This window comes from Rhinatrema bivittatum, unplaced genomic scaffold (genome assembly GCF_901001135.1).
Source record: "Rhinatrema bivittatum unplaced genomic scaffold, aRhiBiv1.1, whole genome shotgun sequence".
Classification (NCBI taxonomy): domain Eukaryota; kingdom Metazoa; phylum Chordata; class Amphibia; order Gymnophiona; family Rhinatrematidae; genus Rhinatrema; species Rhinatrema bivittatum.
Genome location: NW_021821308.1, coordinates 26,439 through 52,398, shown reverse-complemented (window position 1 = coordinate 52,398; position 25,960 = coordinate 26,439). Strand labels below are relative to the sequence as shown.

General features: G+C 44.3%; 1 protein-coding gene across 1 annotated transcript in view; it reads left to right on the top strand.

The window, feature by feature from the left end:
• Nucleotides 1-160: 160 nt before the first annotated feature.
• The window catches only part of LOC115082585 (tyrosine 3-monooxygenase-like), a 50,499-nt gene continuing 24,699 nt past the window's right edge, over nucleotides 161-25,960 (top strand). The window contains 2 exon segments of the mRNA XM_029586802.1: nucleotides 161-274; nucleotides 13,869-14,090. Coding sequence (XP_029442662.1) covers nucleotides 185-274; nucleotides 13,869-14,090 — 312 coding nt within the window. The 5' untranslated portion in view covers nucleotides 161-184.

Sequence of the window (25,960 nt, the reverse complement as noted above, 5' to 3'; positions counted from 1 at the left end):
AGAAGCAGGAGGGGGTCATTCGGTGAGGTTGGGTGACCGCTGTCTCTGAAGCCATTGCAGGTCCGGGTACAGAAGTGCTCTCTCTCTCCCCCCCTCCTCCCCATGACGTCAGCCATGCCCTATAAAAAGCCGGACAGCAGGGGCTCTCTCACAGCCGAGCCGGTACCAAGCCCACGAACCCACGATGCCCACTCCCAGCGCCTCCAGCGCTGCAGCCAAGAGCTTCCGCCGAGCCGTGTCCGAGCTGGACTCCAAGCAAGCTGAGGCCATCATGGTGAGAGCGCTCATCGCATGTCGGGGGGGGGGGGACGGATTACTTTTTGTCGCTCTTTTGGTAAAAATGAAACTTTATTTCCCATGAAAACGCAGACCCCGCTAAAAGACATAAAAAAAATACCACTCCACAAACAGGGTTGGATCTTTGGGGAGGGGTGGGGGGCAGGGAGAATTTTTCGTTTGTTTAAATACAGAAAAGAAACGTTTCTCTTTAGGGATCAGCCTGAAACGAGCTGAGACTGCTGGCAGGTTCCCGGGTGCGTTTCTCCGGCTCCTTTGCAGTAGAGCAGGAGCCCTGGAGCGTGTGGGCTGCAACTTTTCAGCTGCCGAGGGGTGTGAGGGGACGATCTTTATTCTGCTTGCGATGTTAGGGATCCCCGCCTGACCCCATAGGAAAGCGGAGCAGGCAACTCATCGCTAAGGCGAGGGTCGCCTGCCGGGGAAGGACACCCTGGGCCACCCTGGAGCAGGTCAATATTGGAGGGATGGCAAGGCTTAGACGTGGGGGAGGAAAGAGGTGTGCCGCTCAGCTGCCGACAGACGCTGCCGGTGAAACGATCCTTTCTCTAGTTTGTTAGATTAAATGGATATTTTGCTTTCGTCCGTTTCTTCAAGCGTTTTCCCCCTGTTGAAGTTTGGATCCCATTGATGCCCGGGGCTCGGGTTTCGTGGCAGTGTGCCAGCTTGGTGGCCAGAATGCCAGCACCGGATTGTGGGGCATGGGGGTGAATCCCTTCTCCATAAGCTGAATTCCTGGTGGGAGGGGCGGTGGCTGTCAAAAGTGGGCTTTTAGGTTTCCTCGAGGATTGTAACGCCTTTGTCTCTGCGTTGTTTATTCTCCATCCCATTTTCGATTCTCGGCGGACAATAGATCACCTCAGAGCAGTTTAACTTGACTTGCACGCGGAGCAGGGAACCAGTTTGTATCTTCAGACTGCGAGGCTGCTTCCAGTCTTGGCATTAGGGTTCTCTCTATTTATTGACGGCAGATGTCTCAAGGGGGCGAATTCGGATTCAATACATCTTAAAAGTAATAGGCAAAAGTGTATTTGCTTTTGGTTTTCGGCCAAATGTTCAGCTGGTGAAAACAAAAGTGCAAGATAAACTTTGCCTTCCGTGTAGGCTGTAGCAGCAGCTAGCTACTCACATTTGTTCTCACAAATTTTGTCTTTAATTTGGCAGTTATCTCTCAGAATGAAGGGAGCCTACGCTATTGCACCGTGAAAGCTTCAGCTTTTATATGCTGCCCAGTTTTCATCCCTGACCTTTCACATGCTTTAACTTTCTGATTGAAATCAGCTACAAGTCCGCATTGCCCCTGCTTTCTGCTTTACTTCCCCCTTCCCCACCCCCTACTGCTGAAACAATGTATAAGGTATCAGAGTCTCTCCGCACTTCTGCTCTGGGGCTTCTGGTTGCTTACAGAGCAGTTTGCACTTGCTTAAGGACATAAGAACCTAAGAACGTGCCATACTGGGTCTGACCAAGGGTCCATCAAGCCCAGCATCCTGTCTCCAACAGTAGCCAATCCAGGCTATAAGAACCTGGCAAGTACCCAAAAACTAAGTCTATTCCATGTTACCGTTGCTAGTAATAGCCGTGGTTATTATCTAAGTCAACTTAATAGCAGGTAATGGACTTCTCCTCCAAGAACTTATCCAATCTTTTTTTTAACACAGCTATACTAACTGCACTAACCACATCCTCTGGCAACAAATTCCAGAGTTTAATTGTGCGTTGAGTAAAAAAGAACTTTCTCTGATTAGTTTTAAATGTGCCCCATGCTAACTTCATGGAGTGCCCCCTAGTCTTTCTATTATCCGAAAGAGTAAATAACTGATTCACATCTACCCATTCTAGACCTCTCATGATTTTAAAGACCGCTATCATATCCCCCCTCAGTCGTCTCTTCTCCAAGCTGAAAAGTCCTAACCTCTTTAGTCTTTTCTCGTAGGGAAGTTGTTCCATTCCCCTTATCATTTTGGTAGCCCTTCTCTGTACCTTCTCCATCGCAATTATATCTTTTTTGAGATGCGGCGACCAGAATTGTACACAGTATTCAAGGTGCGGTCTCACCATGGAGCGATACAGAGGCATTATGACCTTTTCCGTTTTATTCACCATTCCCTTTCTAATAATGCCCAACATTCTATTTGCTTTTTTGATGCCGCAGCACACTGCACCCACGATTTCAATGTGTTATCCACTATGACACCTAGATCTCTTTCTTGGGTTGTAGCACCTAATATGGAACCCAACATCGTGTAATTATAGCATGGGTTATTTTTCCCTATATGCATCACCTTGCACTTATCCACATTAAATTTCATCTGCCATTTGGATGCCCAATTTTCCAGTCTCACAAGGTCTTCCTGCAATTTATCACAACCTGCTTTTTTCTACATTTTGAAATTTGTAGCTTGCCTTACCACGCTCAAGGCAGGTTACAACCAAATAAGAACACCAGGGTGGCAGTCTATCTGGTGCCACCAGGAGCAGCCGAGCTGTATATATTGGCAGAATACCGAGGAGAGGGCCATGCAGGGGCTGAAGCAGGATCCATACACAGTAGAGCAAAAACTCACACCATTCAGAAATGGTAAAAACCAAGAGGATATTTAATCTTAATTTGTAATTGTATCCCTTAATGCACTCATCTCTGATAGAGTCACACTAAGGAAATCAGTTTATGTAAGGCAGCAATTATTTTCACTCCGAGAGATTCATGCCACGCAAGCAAACTGTAGCTTTTCTTAGTCTAGGATACTGCAGAGCCAACCTGTCTTAGAAAAACTAATTCATGTTTCTTTTCTTCCAGAGCTGCTCACTAGGGATCAACAAGATCTTTTTTTTTAAATATCATTAACCAGAATTCCAACTGATTTCTGTGAAGGGAAAACTAGAGAAAGTCAGTGGTGAGCTCACTGTCCTTTCTGCTTTGGGGGAAGTTTGCCACAAATCAGTTTCCCTTCATTATTACAGAATTCTTTGACTCCCTGTATTATGTTATGTCCTTGAAGCCCTGATGTAATTAGGCATTAGAGGGAAAGCAGCATTAAAGATACAAGCACCTTCCTGGCTGTCTTACTTTAAGATTTCTGACTTTCCTATTAGGATCTGCCTGGTACTTGTAGTGTGACCTGGCTTGGCCATTTCCCCATGAATTAAGACTTTAGCTTCTTCATATTTGCTGTTGCAATGAGTTTTTTTGTGGGTAAAAGCGATGTCACAGTGCTCAGTGCACTCACTGGTATCGTGTACTGCATGGGTGCCCAAAATCAGTCCTTGAGGGGCCAGAATCCCACTCAGGTTTTCTATGATGAATATGCATGCAATCTATTTGCATACAATGGAAGCAATGCGTACAAAGAGATCACATTCATATTCGCCTTGGAAATCCTGAAATTCTGACTGAGTTATGTCTCTTCAAGACCAAGTGTGGGCATCCCTGGGCTAGGGATCCTGACAATTCACTGTCACTTCCACAATGCCCTGTTAAAGTATTACTGTCACTAAAATGATTGCTTCTGCCAGGCATTCTGCAAAATGCCATGATTAGAAACAGAAGTGTTTGTACCTAATTACCGGCACAGGCAATGCTTTTCTGAGAAGCAGAATGCAGAGGAAACAGCGCTGATGTCAAAGAGTGCATCCTGGGATACATACTATGGGCACCAGCAGAGAGAGGGTAGCAAGGTGGCTCTGCGTGTCCTGAGTCCAGGGACTTCCAAAGTAATTATTTATGCTTTGAACTTCACCTGACAGAAAAAAAGAAATCGCTTCTACTAGGGTAATGCACACATAGGTGAATTTTCAAAGTGCGACACGTGCCAAAAACTGGAAAATACACAAATATGTTTGGCCGGCGTGTGCCAAGTGGATTTTAAAGGCTGCCCGAGTTACGAGCATACCTCCCCGCTATGCACACAAATGAAAAAGTGGAACAAATGGGGCATGGGCGTGGTCTGGGCAGGGCTTGGCATTCCTGAATTTAGGAATGAAACCAGCGCATAAAAACTTGTGGTGCATGAGCGCGCCAGCGTCTCCTACCGCATAACTTTACTTCTGCTAGGGATGGCGTGTAAGTCCTAAAACAAAAAAAAAATATAGGCATGTCAGTGGGGTTTAAAGGGTCGGGGATAAAATGGGAAAAGGATGGCCATTTTAGTAGAGGGCTTAGGAAGCCCTATCCCTTACCTGGGCGAACAAAGTGGTTTAACTGGTAATTGCATCGGTGCACGTTTCTTACATGGTGGAGGCGGCATGTGCGTGCGTCCATATAAAATTGTGCGCACATGTAAGCGCGTACAGTCTATTTTATACCATGTGTGTCTATATGCGCATATGTTATAAAATGACCGTGTCTCTGGACGCAAGCCGACATACGCATGTATATGTGTTCCCATGCACTCGTATTAAAGTTACCATCACTGTAGGTAAAATCTGTGCAAAGAGTATTTTCCTTTTAAAATGGTCCCAGATATGCAGCACAACTTGGGTATAGAAGTATTGGACCAAGAGTCCAGGAAACGCCTGGTACTTTAACTGCTTAAAACCCACCCAATGGCATGTGTATGGTAATCACATAACTCTGAAAAATCCCAGCTGAAGCTTGTTTAGAGAGACATCTTGGTGTCATATTAATATTACTGCATCCTGGCCACCAGAGCGACATCTAATGAAAATGTTCTCAGTAGTAAACTCGCAAGTTTTCAGACTCCTCAGTGCATCTAGGTATAGTTTAGACACCAGGTTTTGTTCTGGAATTTGTTTCATTTTAAGATGCGATCATTTGAACAGTTTTAATTTTCCTGTGATTGCACAGACGTGGCTTAGCTCAGTTAGGCTGCTCTGAATCAGTGAATACTCTGGGAGGTGTCTCTGAAGCACTGGGATTGCAGAACTCAGACTGGGAGGGCTGCACTCTGTCCACGCACTCTTAAAAATGGAAAACAATGTTTTTGTTTTCTGATCTCAAAAAGTGAGTTCTCAAAACTGAATATTCAAAAGGTTTTTTTTTTTTGGCTTACATGGTTTCTTTTCTTGAAGAGATTTAGAGAATAATTAATAAATCCCAACGGGTCAGTTGAATTTTGATTAAAAAAAAAAAAATCAGAAAATTCACCGTATTTATGTTTGTAACTTATCTCACAGTATCACAATTAAAAGACCCCAATTTTTAAAGAACAACTTTAGAAGACATTTCAGTCTGTACTTTTGTTTTTGGATGTAAAATAGACTATAGGTAGAGGCTAGGTGAAGCCTTAGTGAATACAGATTGTATGACTAACAGCTGTAAACATGTTGGGGCTGATGCAATAAAAGTTCTCTGAAAGTGGACGCTCAGTGTTGAGTGCCCGATTTTCTAATGCATACCCAGGCACCTCTCCTGGGGGCGCCATGTAATATTTAAATTAGGAGTCGCGCTGCCAAGGAGGCACTAGGGTCGATTGCGCGCCCCTAGCACCTCCTTGGCAGTGGGTGCACAGGAAAGGTCAGCTGTCTGCGGGTTAGGAAAGCAGATGCTCAACTTTACAAGTGTCCATTTTCCTAACTAGTGCACAGCCATGGGTTAGGAAAATGGGCTCTCATTAACTGAGCATCCGTTTCCCTAACTTGACCACCGGCTCTTTCAAAAAAAATTTTTTTTAACTTTTTAAACTTTTGTTTCCTCCGACTTAATAGGATGTTCAGAAAAGCAGTATTTTCTGCTTTTCTGTACAACTTTTTGGGGTGCTCAGAAATTAACGCCTGCTCTGGGCAGGCATTCATTTCTGAGTCTAAAAATGTGCAAGTCCAGTGCACATTTTTTTTTTTGCATGTGGGGTGAATAACTAAAAGCTTCATCGACATGCGTTTGCATGTGATGAGAGCTATTAGTTTCATGGCACGTTGGTCGCACGTTGTGGACATGCTAATCCCCTTATAGCATAAGGGGCTGTGGACACGCCTTTCAAAAAGCCCAGTGACGTGCGGAAAGCCCCAGGACGCATGTAAGTCCCGGGGCTTGCAAAAAGGGGCAGAGAGAGGGTGGGGCGGGGCCATCCAAGGTGCAGGGTGGGGTGGGGGTTAGAGGTTCCTGGCAGAGCAGCCATTTGCCACTGTGCCGGGGATCGCGTGCTGGCAGTTGGCCGGCGCGCACAACTTACTTCAGCCCCAGGGCTGAAGTAAGTTGTGTAAATATATTAATTAAAATTAATATATTTACCCAGATATTTACCCATAATGACTAAATAGTTATTCTGTTTAAGTAATTTGTCTATTTCTAGTGATCAAAGTGAGGGTATATGGCAGTAGAGACTATGAATCTGCCCAATAGTGTTCAATAATCAGTCAGCGAGGCCCTTTTCTTTTGTGACTCTGTTTTCTTACATATAGCATCACTTGGGGTTCACACATGCCTGAGAGGATACCTGGGCTCCCTGAAAGGAGCACCAGTAAACCTGGATCTCCTTTCTCAAGGGGCCTTTCCAATTCGTCCTCATGGGAAGAATCTTTGTTATAGGGCAATGGAATGGTTACATAGTGCAGGGTTCCCTCATTCAGTCTGAGCTAGAGAAGTACCAAGGATTCTGTGATGTGACAAAGCCTACAGCTTCTCCCATGGACACAAACTAGCAGAATCCCTATGTGCATCTGAGCCACCCTTCTGCAAAGAGGTGACGTTTGATCACGTGGCTAGTGAAAACTTTTCAGACCTGCTCCAAGAGAATATATCACATCTAAAACTAACAGTCATGTTTTCACGTCTTGAGTTAGTAATTCAGTTATTGTTAACGGGTGGTTAAACTATGCAAACTGGACACGACGACTCACTGTGACATTCCTTTAATATCAAAGTAACATGTAGATGGGACACATTGAGGGGTGGGAAGAGGAAAGGACCCAGCGAAGTATAATTTATCATGCTGGAGCTATATTGCAGAAAAATAAATAAATGTCCAGGAGGAGAGGGGTTAGTGTAGCTTTTAACCTCCTCATCCTTACAAATAGAAAAACCTGTAAATGTCACAGCAGGACCATTGTGGAGCTGTCCAGTGCTGAAGCGTTTCCCCTGCAGCGTGCTGCATATCTGCTGTAGGTGCAGACCACCTGATCTCAGCACAGCGTGATCTCTGGGGGGGGGGGGGGGGGGGGGGGCCTTCCAGATCACGTTTGTATAATTTCACAGTCCATGTCTGTTCTAGCAGGTCTCAACATGCTGCAGAGCAGATCTAGCAGAGCAAGATCTAGTAGTGTTCTTTCTTTTACCTGAATGGGATTCTGGAAGTGGTGAACTGGGAGGAGGAAAAGAACACAGCTTGGGTTTTCTCAGATAGATTAACTCTACGATAGGCACAGAAATTTAGACTGGCCATTTAACCTAGGATGCAGAGTACAGACATGTGAAATCTGAATTCCAGTGTGATTGATACCTGCACTCCGCGCTGTGGGACTTTGAACAAGTCACCTAACTTTTCCTGGCATGCTTCATCTTTCTTTCTCCTTCCCTGCCAGTCTGGGCCAGAGGAGGCGACATCCCTAATCCGCCCACATTAAAGAGTGCTTTGGATAACAGGGAGGCACGCAGGAGGCAGATTTTTCCCAGATGAATTACTTTATCGGATGGACACTGTAAGAGATCTGCATCTATCTCACAAACACAGCTGTGTAAGGCAAATAGCCTCCTCTCACATCATTAGCATGTAAATGGCACTGGCCGAGGACACAACAGGGCAGGAAGGGGAAAGAGAGTTATAATTAAAAAAAAAAAGTCCTTTAACTCATTCATTGCTGGGAATAATTTTATTTAATGGTAAAGAAATGAAGCTGTAAGTTGCAGGCAAAATACATAGATGAGAAAAATAGATGATTTGAACTCACAAACACGCTAAAGCCTGAATGAATGAGAAAAAGCCAGGCATGTCAGGATAGTAAGGACGAGACTGGAATGTAATGAGAAAAAGCCAGGCATGTCAGGATAGTAAGGACGAGACTGGAATGTCAGATAGTGGATTCATTTAATGTATTGAACTTTCTATATGTATTAGTGTGCCTGACTTTTACTCATGTATTTAAACTGTATTCAAATAATATTGTGCCTTAAATCTCATAAAAAGGAGTGCAGTCTCCTTTCCTGTGAAGACAGGTTAGTGCTGTCACGATTCTTGTACATTTACAGCACTGCCAACCTAATTCTCCGTCACTTTGAGATTTAGATCGACTTGATTTTTTACAACTCTAATCTCCATGCAATTTGCAAGACAGCAGATGCCAGACAGCGACAGGACTATTGTCCAGTCAGAACTGGACTATTGTTTCATGAGGCCAGGATGTGAGGCTGACAACATCCAGATTATGTGCATCTCTGCTGCCCCTCTCCTCTTCCTTTTCCAGTGAAACTAATTTTCTTGCAACTGGTTGACTTATAACTTGCTCCTTGTAGTCTGCTGATTGCCCTCAGTGCTGTCTGTCCTGTGCCGCTCAATCATCCCCAGAGTGTTACATGGAGTCAGGGTCAGTCCACTTGAATAGTGCCTTGTCTGTGTATTATGCTTTGAAGAAGCGCAGGTAATGCATGCTTGTGGTATATTTATTGTGTATATATTGCATGCTTGTGGTATATATTTGCTGTATAGTTGTGGTATATAATCTGTATAAAAATTGTATGCTTTTGGTACATGTGCTTTATGGCTTGGGGTAAATTTCAAAGACTTATGCAGGAGCTGTGTGCATAACATCAGCATATACATGCAAGGCATACGTGTCCTCTATGCCCGGTAAGCAAATTTCCAGAACGGTGGGAGTACGTGCATACTGCTGCTGCTCTGCAGAAAAGTATGCAGGGTTAGAGGGAACATTGAGTGCATTACAGGGTAGAGTTTGGAAGTGCATGCACATGTATGTGTTTTATAAATGGAATATGTGCACATATCATCAACCATAAGCACATGCATTTACATCTGCTATCAAGTCATGGAAATTAAAAAAGACTATTTTTTATGTGCAGTTTTTTTTTTTGGGGGGGGGGGGTTTGGAGCAAGTGACAGAGGGTGTGGATGAACTGGCAGAGGGTGGGGATGAACTGGTGTAGGTCTCTGTGAACCGGTGCTTGGAAGAACGAGCAGAAGTATTTTCATAAGCCAGAATGTGCATACGTCAGCCAACTATAAAATACCTGCCTTAGCACATAAACAGAGTTATTTTGTGTGCATGTTAAATTATTTAATGCATAAACTATGTGCACATACTTTAGGTATGTAAACATTCAGATCCCTGCATTAAAATAAACGTATATGGATTGAAACATCTGTGCGTGGTGTTTGGGCTGTGAGACACGGTACTTTTGCAGCTCCCACTGTAAAGTTTATAAAATATTGGCATAGCTTTAGGCACACTTACTTGTATATGTATGTGCTGCTTTATGCACGCAATTGAAAATTATTCTCTGTGGGCCGGATTTTAAGAGGTACGCGCAGGAGCACATTTGTGTGCGCAACCGGGCGAGCACAAATGTGCGTCCAATTTTATAACATGTCGAAATCAGAGCGGCCTCGGAGGGAACTTTCCTTCCACCCCCCCCCCCCACCTTCCCCTCCCTTTCCCTACCTAACCCTCCCCCCAGCCACTATGCCAGAGGCCTCGGTCCAGCCCCTTCACAAAGCCCTGGGACATATGCGAGTCCCGGGGCTTGCGCGCATCGAGGGGCCCATGCACATCTCACTTATTTCCAAAAGGGGCATGGTCTGGGTGGAATCTAGGCAGGGCATGAGCATTTTGGGGCTTGGCCAAGAGATCTGCACGAGAATACTTGCACACCCCAGCACGCATCGAGGTCCCCTGCTATGTAACTTTACTTCTGCTATGGATGATGTGTAAGTTATAAAAGGATCAAGCCATTTTGGAGGGATTTAAAGTGTCAGGGGGTAGGATTGGAGGACCTACCTGTTAACTGGGTGAATTGGGGGGGGGGGGGGGGGGTCTGAATTCGTAAACTGGGAATGGTGTGGGCACATAGTTACCCCTTTTAAAGTCCCCTGACTTATGTGGTGGAAGGGTGGGGTGTCTCCATGAGTCACCAGGAGGCCAATATTCAAAAGCCATTTAAATGGATAACTTAAAAATTATCCATCTAAATGGTTTAGCCATGATATTAAATGGCTTATCCAGCTAAATTCTAGCTGGATAAGTTGGGGGTGTTCCTGGGACAGAAAGGCTAAAGACGTTAGGGCTGTTACATTTGGAGAAGAGACTGAGGGGGGATATGATAGAAGTCTACAAAATCATGAAAGGACTTGAACAAGTTAATGTAAATCGGTTATTTACTCTCTCAGATAATAGAAGGACCAGGGGGCACTCCATGAATTAGCAAGTAGCTCATTTAAAACAAATCAAAGAAAATTATTTATCACCTAGCGCATAGTTAAACTCTGGAATTCATTGCCAGAGGATGTGGTTACGGCAGTTAGTGTAACTTGGTTTTGAAAAGGTTTAGATAAGTTTCTAGAGGAAAAATCTATTAACTGCTATTTCGATAATTAATAAGCAATAGTAGCTTGAGATTTATTTAATCTTTGGGTACTTGCCAAGTTCTTGTGACTTGGATTGGCCACTGTTGGAAACAGGATACTGGGCTTAATGGACCCCTGGTCTGACCCAGTATGGCATATCTTATGGACTTTTCTTCCATGAACTTGTCCAAACCCTTTTTAAACCCAACTATACTAGTTGCCTTGACCACAACATTTATTATGACCAAATTTGATGTCACCCCTGAAAGGGAGTTACTATAGTCATTAATATATGAAACAATATGTATTGGAGAAGTTCTTAGACAACTATCCGATGGAATTATAATAGGAAATTGCCCAATAATCCACTGAGGATTATCAAACTAATTGTGATTATCATTTTTGACAATACAATATTCAAGTATTCCAGTTTTAGAACTTGACCCTAAAATTAATAACTTTTTACATAATCCACTGGGCCATCCATCGTGTCATCCAGTGGGTCCTTTATGTGGAGTGTCTTTCTCATGGAGATAAACGTTGGGTCTTATGGGGGGGGGGGGGGGGGGTTATACGCTTTTTAAATTCCACTTCTTTGTGACACCTCAAAGTGGATGGCAGCGTGGTAAGGTTAGGTGCTATTTTCTTCTTCTTTTTGAGTTCCTAGTGTGCTTCAAGCCAGATTTTCCTTCACACGAAGTGGTGGGCAGAAAGCTAGAACTGGTGATCCAGGGGACATTTCTTTATTTGCGTATGGATGTGCTGCCGGATTGCAAACGAGCCACAGACATTACAACCAATTTGGGAAACAAGCAGAAAAATAAAACATAGGCGGCAGTGCCCAGAGGAGGCTGCGAGGCGTGGCCAGGCTTCAGAGCTGTCTTTCATAATCCAGTTAAGAGCCCTTCAGATTCTTTAGAAATGATTATCTGTGCTAATAGTGGCAGAGAAAGGACAGAGAGGTGAAAAGCAAACTCTTGTGTTAGGAAAATCATTTCTCTCTCTCCAGAGACGGCACCAGATCTTTTTCTTGCCTGAGATTACTGGAGCTCGGTGTTCACCAGATCCCACACAAAGTCCTAAAAGTGCTTTTCATATGATAGCTGCAGCACCCCTGCTATTCCCACTGCCGATGTACCTCAGTCCTGGCCTGCAACAGCCCCCAGCTTTTTCAGTACTGAGCTCCACCTACAACTAGGCCAAGTCACCTCGCTCCTGCCCTCTCTGTGAGGCTATTCATAGTGACATCTAGTCTGCCCAGCAAGCTTCCCAAGGTAGTAATTGCCGCTCCGTGCCGGTTAAGCTTTTTTATTTATTCCCATCCTCTAGCCTTTAGGGATCCACAGTGTTTATCCCATGCCCCTTTGAAATCCTTCACAGTTTTAGTCTTCACCACTTCCTCCGGAAGGGCGTTCCAGGCATCCACCACCCTCTCCGTGAAGAAATATTTCCTGACAATGGTTCTAAGTCTTCCTCCCTGGAGTTTCAAATCGTGACCAAATCAATTCAGAGTGGTAGCGATCCTTTCACAGCTCATGGGCATGCCATACCTGGTTTGGTCAAGTTACTCTGAATGATGAGCCGCAAAGAAAAAAGGAGCGGAGGGTGATAGTGTGCACCCGGCTGCATCACAGCAGTGCTTTCACCTACCGCGGTCACGGCATGGCACACACTATCACCCCCATAGCTCTACCCTAAAAGGTGGTGTTATTTCTGGTGCTACTGCCGGCAATAATGTCTAAAACATTATCGCCCACAGCAGTACCAGAAAAAATGTTCCTAACCCCACCCAAACCCTGCCCTAACCCCTCCCCTTTCCCTCATTTAAATTTTAACGTCACGATGCGGTTGCTATCGCATGCATTAGGGCATTATCGCATGCAATATGGCCATAACTCACGCGATAAGGCCACATCGTGTTTTAAAGAATGACCCTGCAAGCGACTTTTGTACTTCCTTCTATCACTAACATATATTTTAAAAAGTCTTGCTCTCCCCCATTTGCCGCATTTGCTATTTTTTCTTCTATTTGAATTTTTGCATTCCTGACTACTTTCCCAGCTTCTCTTAATTTTTCCAGATATTGTTGACTGTCTTCCTTTTTCTGTGATCTCTTGTAGTTTATGAATGCTAATCTTTCCTCGCTTACCTCTTCAGCTACTTCTTTAGAAAACCATAATGGTCTCTTTTTCCTCTTCCCTTTATTTATATTCTTAACAAAAAGATTAGTTGCTCTTATGATATCTCCTTTTAGTTTTGCCCATTGCTCTTCTACTTCCTCTAGATTTTCCCGTCCAGCTAATGACTTCTTGAGGTGCTCCCCCATTATGAGAAAGTTAGTTTTCCTGGTCTAGGACCTTCACCTTGGAATGAACCTTCATCTCTTGCATCCTAATATTGAACCACACCATTTGGGGGTCACAGGTTCCCAGATGATCATCCACTCCATCAGAAATACTGTCCCTTTGGCCCTCTGTCAAGATCAGATTGGATGCATGTGCTAGCAAATATAAGTGAGAACAATCCGCACCTCTGTACTCTTTAATTCTTGTTACGTCCACAGTGACAGAGATTCATTCTTTTTGTCTATGTTGTGCTTTTTCCAATGGTCTTGGGTTATTATATCTGAAATAGAATGGCATTTATTATCTCCACTGAATATTTTGGGGTGGGGTTTATTTATACAAATAAACTTATGTAAGTTCCTGGAAAATGTGATTTCAAATTGTAAAACAATATTTTCTTGATGTCTAAATAAAGAATATTCTAGAACTGGTGCAGAGTTGCCAAGTGATCCAGTCTCTGGAGCGAGAATTTTGTTCGAGCCTGCATTTTTGAAACACCATCCTGAGGCATTCTGGTACTTATAGAAATGATTGCAAAAAGACATTTTGAAGCCTACAAATACCACAATATAGTAGGGTACAAGCTGAATGATATCTCTGTCTGGGTCTCTCAGAAGCTCTGTTAAAGAAAGCTAGACCTTCTGCAGTTTTACATGTTCTAGAGACTGGAGGAAGGGTAGGCTAGAGAGGAGAAATCAGGCTCTAGGCATTGAAGACTGAAGAGTTTGTAACCATCTCTCCTCTGTCATCCTCTCAGTCTCCACGCTTCATAGGGAGAAGGCAAAGCCTCATTGAAGATGCCCGGAAGGAGCGAGAGGCAGCGGCAGCTGCGGCAGCGGCGGCAGCAGCCGCTGAAGCCAGTGACGTCATGGACAGTATCGTGTTTGAAGAGAAGAATGGGAGGGCCATAGTGAACCTGCTCTTCACCCTGAAAAATAGCAAGACCTCAGCCTTGTCTCGCACACTCAAGGTGTTTGAAGTAAGTGTCTTACTCTTGTCCATTTGTGCGCTGCCGTGTGGATCATCACATCAGTGACACAGTGAGAAAACAATCCTGCAAAATAGAACATTCAGTTCCCCTGTAGAAGTCAGGAGATCAGATCTCTGTGACACAGAGACACCTATTACATTCCTTTTAGTTTTTAATTAGTTTTGTTTTAAGTCAGGGAAAGAATGTAAGAATTACCATACTAGTCAGACCAAAGTTCCATCCAGCCCAATATCCTGTCTCCAGCAGGTGCAAGCAGTGGGCATTTAGAAGAAATGTACAACCCTCCGCATTCATACGTCCAACTGCCCCACTAGAACAGCATACAAAGGAACCCTACACACTCCCTCTCACAAGCCCACCCACCTTAGCTCCACAAAAGATCGAGCTCTTTCGATTGCAGGACCCACCCTTTGGAATACCTTGCCTCCTGAACTCCGTCTAGAGCCATGCACCCAGAAATTAAAAAAAAAACCCAAAAGACCTGGCTCTTTAAACAAGCATTCCCTGAATAACGCTACGCCCCCACATCACCCAATAACAACTCCCTTCAGCCACCAAATTTTTCCCCCTCCCCCAGGTCTTACCCTCCTCTACACTTACCCCTCCCCCTTCTCCCTCCCTAACCTCTGAAATTCCCATCAGGCACTAAATATTTCCTCCATATTCCCCCCTGAACAGAGTCTCTAATACCTCCCCCCCCTCTCATATTTCCTGCTCTCCCCCCCCCCCCCCCCAGAATCCTCCCCAGCGCACACAAATCTATGCCCAGTTTTATAACATGTGCGCGCTGAGTCCTAGGGGAGCCCTGATGGCTTTCCCCGTTCCCTCCGAGGCTGCTCGGAGCAGACTCGGAGGGAACTTTCCTTCAGCCCCCTCCCCCCACCTTCCCCTCCCTTCCCCTATCTAACCTGCCCCCCAGCCCTACCTAAATCTCCCCCTATCTTTATTTTATGTTGCGCCTGCCTCTGGGCAGGCGTAGGTTGCGCGCGCTGGCCGACGGCTGGCCCGCGATCCCGGGCACAGCAGCAAATGGCCGCTGTGTCTGGAGGCTCCGGCCAAACCCCCGCCCCACCCCATTTTTCGAGCCCCGGGACATACGCGCGTCCCAGGGCTTTACGCCCGGCGCGTGTAGGCTTTGAAAATCTGCCCCGGTATGTATATCCCCTATCCTTACCTAGTTGTATATGTATATCCATATCCACTATGTTTTATCTTATACCCCCTCCAAGTTCAATGCACAGTGTTCCATGTACTACATTTAAGTTCCTTGTAAACCGATATGATGTTCCTACGAATACCGGTCTATAAAAGCTTCTAAATAAATAAATAAACAGTGTGTTCGATCCCATCATACTTTAAAACATTCATGGTTGATATCACTGATCAGTATTTAATATATGTATGGGCAAGGCCAAAATGTGTATCAAAAAAAAAGCCAGGACACAAAGGATAGGGACAAGCAATCCCATGGAGACATCTGGCAAAACTATAATAGAGGTGATAAAATCCTCCCACAGCAAATTTCTTTCTTAAAGAATCCACTGATTTCATGCAAAAAAATTAAAAAAGATCAAGTGGATGGGGCCCCTGGCTCAATGGTAAACATTACCGTGCAGAAGATCTGCCGCTTGCAGCCCAAGCTTCTGCCTGAATGCAACGAACAAGGTTTGTTTCATTTGGAGGGGGCTCTCGATTCATCTCAGGGCCCCTCAAATAAACCCAATTACTCTTAGCTGTCACGTTTTGTGCATTCATTTTAAACGAATGCACATCCCTAACAATTATGCAAAAGAATTACAATAAATATAATCCCCTTGATACAGAATACATACCTGCCACTCAGCCCATTAATTTGCACATACAGATCTATTCTAAAATACACAGTAAACATTTATATTGCACATAGCTGACTCCCTCCTTTCACTGGCTTCTGATATTCTCCACCCTCCCATACTATCTGTTCAAGCCTCTGGGTTGTTACCCCTCACCCCTCCCCGGGCAAGAGCCAATTCCCAGTCACTCTTGCCTCACTGGTGAATGGCATTGCTGGTGGAGCAGGAGACCTGGTGCAAGGTCTTTGGTTTAGGACTGACACTGCAATGACCAGATTAGGTAAGTTGTTGTGGGATATAAAGTAGAGAAGAAATCCTCTGGTATTTGATGGGGAGAATGTATTCCAAACCTAAAATCAGTTATCCTGATCTGCAACAAAACCCTGACATCTCCTTTCTGTGCATCCTCTACGTGTGTGGACTCCGGCCTCTCCCTGTCTGTAACTCGGTTTGCCCGGCCCCAGTCGTACCATACGCTCTGCATCTTGTCTTCCCGGATAGGATGCAAACTTTCTGATTAATGTTAAAGTATTAAGCTGAGGAGGGAGCATTAATTTGTGCTTCTCACACTCTGGATACGCCAGACGTTTGGAGCTGTATTGTCCTACAGAAAAGGGAATTCTTTGAGGGTTGTGGTGCCGTTCCTTGGGCCGGCATAAGAACTATCATTGTACATGAGCTTTCTGAATGATCTGGAGAAGGCACAATATGCTTGTGCCCATCCTCATCTTTGGGTTATTTTTATGTGGGTTTAAGAAAAGACACCACATAGCTGGCCCGCTGACATTGGTGCCTGCTGCCATGTAGGAAAGCTAGGACTGATTACACAGTGCAGCTTCTCTTGGCCATCGTTGGCTGGTAACATGGCAGAGGCCCTGGGGAGGCGGGGGTGAGGGAGCACGCTGCAGCGGGGATTGGAGGGGGTGAGGGAAGGAAGTACCAGGTATTGCATGACAGCGACACCTAGTGGCTGGCTTAAGAACCAGTTTGTGCTGATTCCAGAGTGAGCTATGGCCAGTGCATCTCAGCTAGACAAATGTCACTGCGATGGCTGGACCAGATGGGAAAGATAAACAAGGGAGGATGAAGGTAAAAACTGGGTAGCTAGAATGAAGGCTTATGCTCAGCTGTAACCCCTGTAGGGGACAGTTTTGAGGTTTTAATTGAACTGAAGCCCAATTGAACAGGAAAAATCTCTCACCCCCCCCCCCCCCCCCCCCCCCCCCCCCACATAATTGGTATCACAACCTGCAAATGACCCATTCTCTGGATAGAATAGACAAATGCTCAATGCTCACACACATGCTCCCTGATGTGACAGAGAAGCATGCAATAAAAGAATATATTTATTAGAGAAGACCTGCAGAATTGCAGAAACAGAGCCTGAGAGCTGCTGCTGTCCCTTCTTGCTAGGTCACTTGTTTTGCTCACATTCCAGTCCTGTGCAGTGATCTCCATCAGATGGCGGCTTTGAGAAGCCATCAGGAACCTGTGGATCACTCATACCTGCAGTTCCCTCTGGCCATGCATGGGAAGGATATGAGGAGAGGCAGCTGGAATGACATTTACATGGTGAGGGGGCTGTGTCTGCTCTGTGTGTGGTCACAGCCCTGCCTAATGCAATCACAGCTGTCAAATTACCACTAATCCATTAATTGTGCCTGGATAGGGTAACAGAGAACCTGAGATAAATTAGAAAGCTGGAGCCTAAATTGAATTCGTTGGTAACTTGTGGTCTGTTCCCTCTTGCATCTCTGTTTCTAATTAAATAAAAATCAAAGTCTCTGCTCCTCTTTCACATGCTGAAGCGCTAGAGGATTTCAGGGGTGTTAGGTCTGCCTAGGTCATTGCCTGCTTCCTGTAGTAATAGTGCAGGAGACTCCTTTCCTCTCTCCTGTGGTGGGAGAATTTATGAAGGAAACACTAACTGTTCTATTTACCATACTTTTATCCTCTCTAGCAGTGCCTCTCTCATAGTCAGAGCCCTTGGTTTCCTGTAGGTTTCCTGTAGGCCTAAGATCAGGCCTTCTAATGTCTTTCTTTCTTCGTCAGTTGTCTCCTTGAAGGACATGCTGAAGTAACATCACTGTGGTGCCTTCCTTCGTAGCAGATGGCATCATTTTGATGTATAGTTGTACATTTCAACAACCGTACATCAAAATGCCATCATCTGCACCAGAGAAAGGTGCCAGAATCACATTACTCTAGTGCATCTTTCAAATGGACAGCATCATTATTCAAAGATTGACAAAGAAAGATGTCAGAAGGCCTGGTCCTAGGCCTAGGCCCTGATGCCAGGTCTAGGTCTAGGCCTTGGTAAAGGAAAAAAAGCAATAGATGAGCTGGGTCTAAGCACCAGGTCTAGGCCTCATTGACAGAACCAGGCTTTGGGCCAGCCCTGGCATTGGGCCTAGTCTTTAGCACCAGGATGAAATCTCAAGCTAGGCCTTAGCACTGTGACCAGGCCTCAAGTCATGTCTAGGTACTGGGACCAGACCTTGGGTCAGGCTTTGGCACTGAAACAAGACCTCAGGCTGGGCTCCGGCACTGGTTTCCAGGCCTTGGGTCTTGACTCCAAGGCCTTGTCCCAGAGGAGGCCTGTTTTTTTCTGTTTGAATTTTTTTTTCTTGTTTTTGTTTTATTTCTTTTTTCAGTTTGGGACACAAACCATAAAAAAAACAATTAAATAAACTGAATCTCGATGAAAAAACAAATCTCCATAATGAAAAAGCAGACCGAAACGAAAATTCCATGGGGAAACGAAAATTCTGTGGCAACTGCCTCAGAATTTTCTGTTCCCCATGGAATTTATTATTTATTTATTTAGATCTATTGCCCGCTTTTTTGAATGCAAAATTCATACAGAGCAGATTCCAGTCCAATTAGAAGAGCAGCAGATGAGCAAAAGGCCATCTGCAACTTTACAACAGACAGTGTAAGCAATTTAAAGTTGCAGCAATTTAATTAGTAGCAATTTAGACCATGTCAAATTCGCATTGAAAAGGCGCTTAACAAATATTAAGTTCTATTGACTAAGGCCTGGATTCACTAAGCTGTGATATTTTATCATAGGAAGGGCCCAATATCATGTGTGTGTGGGTGTTTCTGCTATATTTTGCCCCTCCTCGATAAAATACCATGACCATATTGCCGCGTTTTTTTACCTCACATAAAAAGCCTACAAGACAAAAGAATGTGGCAGAGGCCTATACAAAGTGTGCTGGCAGTCCCCAATGCATGGGGCCGCCATCACCTTAAGTGACCCTGCAGCCCACCATGATTCCCCCCCCCCCCACACACACAAAAAAAAAGTCAATGGGTGCCTTATTAGATCCCCCCCCCCAGGCCCATCCCGGTGCTGCCAATTAAGCCGGCCCCACCAAAAAAAAAGTACAGCTTCAAGTTGCCGCATGACAACAATCCCCCCCCCATCCCACCTCTTAAAATTCCTCAAAAGAATGAGGGGCCCCGGACCTTGCATATCACATGATAGGGGCAAGGTCAGGTCGGTGCCATTTTGGAACAGGCCCAGGACTAGGCTCCTCGGGTCCTCCATATGAATACCAAGCTGTTTTTTAAGATATGGGAATGTCAGGGAGGTCTGAGGGGGTTTGAGGTGGGGGATCACTAGCCACAATCAACTAATTTCTGGACAGTTGAGGGTGGGGGTGGGAGGCTACTACCCTCCTTGTATTTTTATGGAATGGAGAGGAGGGAAGGAGGCTCACTCTTTGGAGGAGTTGGCATTAATAAGGAGCAGTTGAGTGGGTGGGGGGTCTAATAAGATCCCTGGTGACTTTTTTTTTGTGTGTGAGGGGAGCTGTTGTGGGCCACAGGGCCCTTTAATTCTACAATAATGTTTTTGAAATAGGTGTAGATATAATAATGTGGATGACAAATCCTAAATCAGCTGCATTATTTATTACATAGGATTAGGTATGCATGAACTGCTTTGCATGGATTTGGAGTCTGTTTCTGGACCAAATGTTGCATGATATCACCATGATAGGACTATATTGTGCAATATATAGCATTTATTCCATGATATATGCTGTTTAACATGCATTATAGCCTTATCACAGCTTGATAAGTCTTCCTACAAGCATGATAAATATAGTGTACTATTCTAGTGATTAAATTCTGGAATTAAATAACATAGCAAATACAGCAGCAACTTAAAACAGCATGTTTAAGGCATTTGAGGAGATGCCAGGCAGTGTCCCTTTGCCCTTCGATTTCTTTGGGCTTGGGATTTGGCATTAACGTCAGGCTTGTCATTGTTTCCTGAAATGATAGTTAATCATGTATTTCTTTTGGAGCCCTATTGAAAGGGAATTCCAAGGCTGGTGCTGTTCCAAGAAAGAATCTGTTTCGGGTGGCCGTTCTTTTAATTGATTGAATTTGAGGACGGAATGACTTCAAGGATCAAGTGAGGATCTCGGTGGTCTAGCTGGTAAGTATGCAGATAACCTTTTCATTTCGGTATATAGGCGCCGAATATCAATGACAATGCATTGAATTTCATTCAGTAACATTATTGGTAACCAGTCTCGCTTTTGTAGAGCGTGTGATGTGATTGGGCTTTTTGCATTCCTATCAGTTGTGTGATGGAATTTTAATTAGGGGAGTATGTGGAGGGCCTTATCTGTTAGGGCCTTTGTAAAATGCATTGCAGTAGTCCAGTCATGTGGGTTACTGTGGCATGGACCACCGTGAATAGATGATAGATGCGGTCTTCATACATTTCTTAGTTGACGATGACAGCCCTTTACTGTTGGCTGGATTGCAGAGGCATGGTGAGTTTTGACTCCAGTATGACTCTAAGACTTTTGGCCTGTGTTTTTATTGGGAGCTCATAAGTTACAAATGGAATTTTTAGGTCCAAAAACTTATCTATGATTGTTTTGTATCCAGAGGATCTCAGTTTCACTGGAGTTTAGGAGGTTCTTGTTGATTTTTTTGTCCATTCTTGTATGGTTGCAAGGGTGTGTGCTAAGCCTCTTTATAGCTGTTTGCAGGTCTGAGTCCACTGGCAGCATGAGCTGGACATCATCTGCGTAAACGTAAGCTTTTATGTCAGAGTCATGGATCAGCTCTGCTAGTGGCTTGAGATTTATGTTGGGTGACCCCAGAATCTAATGTCCATGGTGTTGATGTGTGGTCAGCAAAACATACAATTTGTTCTCTCTCTGTCAGAAAGGATTTGAACCAGGTAAGAACCTTATCACTTAGACCAACTTCTGCAAGTTGATCTAACAGGATGTTATGAGCTACAGTGTCAAATGCTGCAGAGAAATCTAATAGCACCAACACTGCTGTCCTGCTGCCCAGCTTCAATTACTGTATCTCAAGAGATCATCCAGCAGGGCAGTGAGGACTGCCTCTGCTTTGTGGCCTTTCCTGAATCCAGATTGATACTCCAGACATGGTTTTTAAGCTAGCTAGTTGTTCATTTCAGCTTTTACTGACTGTTTCATTAATTTCCCGGGAAAGGAATGCTAGACACGGCGGGAGTAGTTTCCCAGTTTGTCTGGATCCAGGTTTGATTTTTTTTTTTTTTTTTTATAAGCAGCCATACCATAGCTTTTGCTTAGCTCTGTGGGAAGCACACCCTCAGTGATTTTGGCTTATAATTTATAATTTTGGTTGCCCAGACTGTGAGGCCTTCTCTTGCTAGTTTTATTAGCTTGAATGGACATGGATGAAGCGTGCGGGCGTCTTTCTGAGATCATCTTCTGCGACTGAGGTGGAAGAATCCTACATCTCTGGTATGTTTGGCGCTGCCAGACTTACCTTTGACTCTGGGAAAGGGGTGTATTGATGTTGTAGAAAGCTGAAGGACCTTGATTTTATTTTCAAAAAGAGTAGCAATGTCATTTGCCGTTAGTTTCAGTTTGGCTTTGTTGTGGTGATGGTTTTACAATTTCAAATAATTTCTTGGTTGGATTTGGAGCTTGTGCAACAGAATGGGAGAAATAAGCTTTTATGGGTATGCTAATGTGTAGTTCGCATCTTTTCCAGTAGTGTTTTGTCCCATTTTCTTTCAAGCTTTTTCTCTTGAAGTTTTAGGTCTTGGAGTTCAGGTGAGTATCTATGGGAAGGGTATAGGACTTTTTTTTCATTCTGTGCCTTTACTTGCTCCTTTACAGATGATGGCGTCTCATTCAGAGGTGGTAGTTCTAGTGCATTGAGCAGGTTTTCTGGTGTCTGGGTTTTCTTGTTCCCGATCACTTTCGAGGATTTTGTCATATCAATTTGGGGGTCCAAGCCACCTCTACAGGCGGCAGAGAGGCGGGAGAAAGGTGTCCATAGACCCCACAGGGCATTAGTGAGGTTTACTGGGGATGAGTTTTGTGTCGCTTGGTCCTTTGTATTTTTCTGCAGGACCATCGGGGACCCACGCTAGTTTCCCGATGCTCCTGCAGGAAAATAACAACTCCTCCCTCAAATGCAATAAAATAATGGGGCTGATTCTTTTTTAAGTCAGCTGCATTATTTTATTAGCATAGGACTAGGAATGCATGAGTTGCTTTGCTTGGATTTCAGATTTGCAAAATTCATGTATGTAAATGCCATGCAAAGTTGCTCATTGTTTCAGGCTCAAACATTGCGTGATATCATGCAATATACAGCATTTAAAGGACATTGTAGCCATATCACGGATTTGTGAATCTAGACCTAAGTTAGCAGGATAAATGCCGATTTTCAGCATTATCCAGTTAACACAGCTGGATAACTAGGAATGTCGAGGAGAAGTCCTAAAGTTAGATGGATAAACTGATCTGGCTAAGTTTGATATAACTGAGTATATTCAGCGGTTCACCCACACTGCTGAATAACCCTGCAAAATAATCTTGATAAGTTTATCTGGCTAACTTTGGCCATCAAACCGCGATGTTTTATTGTAGAAGGGTTCCCACTGTCATGGAGGGGTATCACGCAATAGCTGAGCCCCTTCCCTGAAAAAGCATCATGGTTGTATGCTGTGTTCTTTTGACTCGTGTCCAAACACTGTAGGACAAAAGAACACAAGTGGCTCTTTAAAGTGATGCTGGCCCCAACCTCATAGGACGCCATCGCCTTAAAGGGCTGCTGACCAGAAAAATAAAAGTTGAGGCAAATGGGAAGGTTGAGTGGGGATCAGTACTCAACCCATCTCAACCTGAGGCCACCATCAAGGCAGCCCCAACACCTCTAAAAAGTTAAAAATGAAAAAATGTAGGCATGCGGCAAATTGAAGCAGTCTGCTTAAGAATTCCAGAATCGCCTTCCAGAACTTGCGTAACATAACTCAGCCCCAGAAAGTACCTGGAGCCACATTACAATTTATACATTGATCTTAACTTACTAATTTGGCTTTATAGGCAACATTTGTAGTACATATAGCCATCTCGGTAACTCCACCATTTTAAATAAATGTATCCACCCACTAATGGATGGTGGAAGTGTCCACCACTCAGTTAATTTCCACTTGGTCTTAAGCAACAGTGGGAGGATACTACTTTTATAAATGTTCGAGATATCAGCTGGGATGTTACTCCCTAGATACTTCACCTCGGTGTTGACCCAGTGTAATAGAAACGGCCCTGGTCAGTGGACTTTCATAGTCCCAAGGATGTCCAATGCATCCGACTTATCACAATTTATTTTAAGCCTAGAAAAGATACCAAACTGAGCCTGGAGGGCACAACAATTTGCAGAGAGGGAACTGGGGCAGTCAGAAAAAATAGGACGTCATCTGCAAAAGCAGCTATTTTAAACGATTCTTCACCCTGCTCAAACCCGTGAATTGCCAGGGAGTCAGCTATTTTCTGCAACAATGGGTCGAGAGAATATATAAAAGAGGGGATGGGGGCAACCTTGTCTTGTGCCAGAATGATAGAGCAAGGTTCCTGATATAATAAAGAAACATTGCGAATAAAATCACCCTCAAAGCCATAGCGATGGACTAAAGAAAACAAATAGCGCCGTATCATCTGGTCAAATGCTTTTTCGGCATCAAACCCCACCACTAGTGCTTATGTCTGGGAAAATTGACACTGAGGCATCGATGTCCACAATCTAACAATATGCTTACTCGCTATCTTCCACTTCACAAAACCCGCCTGATTCTGAGAAATCAAAGCTGGCAATATTACATTCAAAAAGGTGGCAAGAATCTTAGCAAAAAGTTTCAAATCAAAATTCAAAAGAGATATGGGCCTATAGGATGCAGGCTGTTGTCGGATCTTTCCCCCACTTTGGAAGGACCATAATGTATGCCTTTTTGGCATCTTGTGGGAATGTACCTTGCCGTAAAACCTCAGAAAAATATTCCTTGAGGGTTATATGTAAATCCATGCTGAGCACCTTGTAAAAATCTGCATTAAGGCCATCTGGCCCTGGAGTCTTATGCAGAAGGCTGGATTTAATGCCTTCCAAGATTTCTGAAATGGTCTATTTAACCAAGAATTTTGTTGCTCCATCACTCTCGGCAAAGGTAGCCCCTGAAAGAAATTGTCTTCTGCTTCCCCAGCCCCTGCCACTGTGGCCCCACAGTATAACTGTTCATAGAAGGACCTAAAAATCCGGCATATGGCCTCAGCAGAAGTCTGTCAAACCCCACAAGTGTCTTGCAAAGCTTCTATATAATTATGCCCCCTTTTAAGTTAATTTAATTTTTACCAAATTAGCCAATAATTTGTCAGCTTTATTTCCAAAATGATATAACCAATGTGAAGGGTATAATGGACTTTTTCCTAGTCTTTTGATGGCGATAATTTAAATTATATAGGGTCTCTCTATATAGCCGTTTGATAGCAGCAGGTGGAAATTCAATGAATCGAGCTTTAATTTTTTGAAGCTCTTGCTCCAATTAAATTATCTGCCTATTAGGTAATCTGTTTCTCCTAATCACTTAAGCCGTAATCTCCCCTTGCATCACAGCTTTCCCTGCTTCCCAGAATAACAGAGGATTCGGCTTATGCGATGAGTTATAATCCTCACAGTCCATTTTGTCTTAAGAAACTCACCATTGCCTGAGAGATGGGTAGGGAATTTCCATCTGCGCTGTCTTACACTAGTAGCCCCTCCCCCCTCCCCCCCATTTAAGATCCACCCAGAGCATGGCATGGTCAGAAAACTCGGTGGACCCTGTTTCTGCTTTATGAATCTGGGAGAAGCTTGCTATGGAAACCAGAATATAATCAATCCAAGACATGGAGTCATGTGCCCGCGAGACGTGAGTAAAATCCTTTTCCTCTGGATGCATAATCCTCCATACATCTGATAAATGTAAATGCTTACACAAAAACGGTATTCTCTTATTACGCCCCAGTTTAGGGATGGATACTCGAGATTGTCGGTCCATGGAAGGATCTGCTACACAGTTAAAATCCCTGGGATTGTCAAGGTTTGCATGAGCTCTGTGAAGAACATGTGAGAATACACATTTAGAGCATACACACTGCATATGGTAACTGTCCATCTAAACAATTTCCCCGTGATAAGCACAAAGTGGCCTTCACTATCCCTATATGTGGAGACATGTTCAAAGGCTATGCCTTTGCCCAGTAGGATAGCAACGCCTCCTTTCTGGTTGACTGAGAAATAATAGACCTGATCTACCCAGTCTCCAAGCAACTTGTTTGTTCTTGATCATTTAATGTGTCTCTTGCAGACACCCAATCTGGTCTCTCTGCCTGCAAAGCAGGGGCCAACGTTTTGGCTCGCTTGATAGGGGATCCCAAGCCGGCAATATTCTGCGAGAGTATCCGCAAGGTATCAGCCATGTTTAATCCAAAGGAAAAGACAATCGGGCCTGCAGAGCCACCCTTCTGTGAAATCTTTCACTGCTCCCCCCCCCTCCCCCAGCCTAGGGGATCAGTAGCTTGTAACGGGAACCCCAGCTACTGCACATGCCTCAATTCCCACAATTTCTACCAGCAAAAATCCCTTCTGTCCCTAACCAAATACCTGACTCTGCCCCCCCCCCCCCCCCCCCCCCCCCCCCCCCACCTCCTCCCAGACTTAACCTCCATCTCCAAT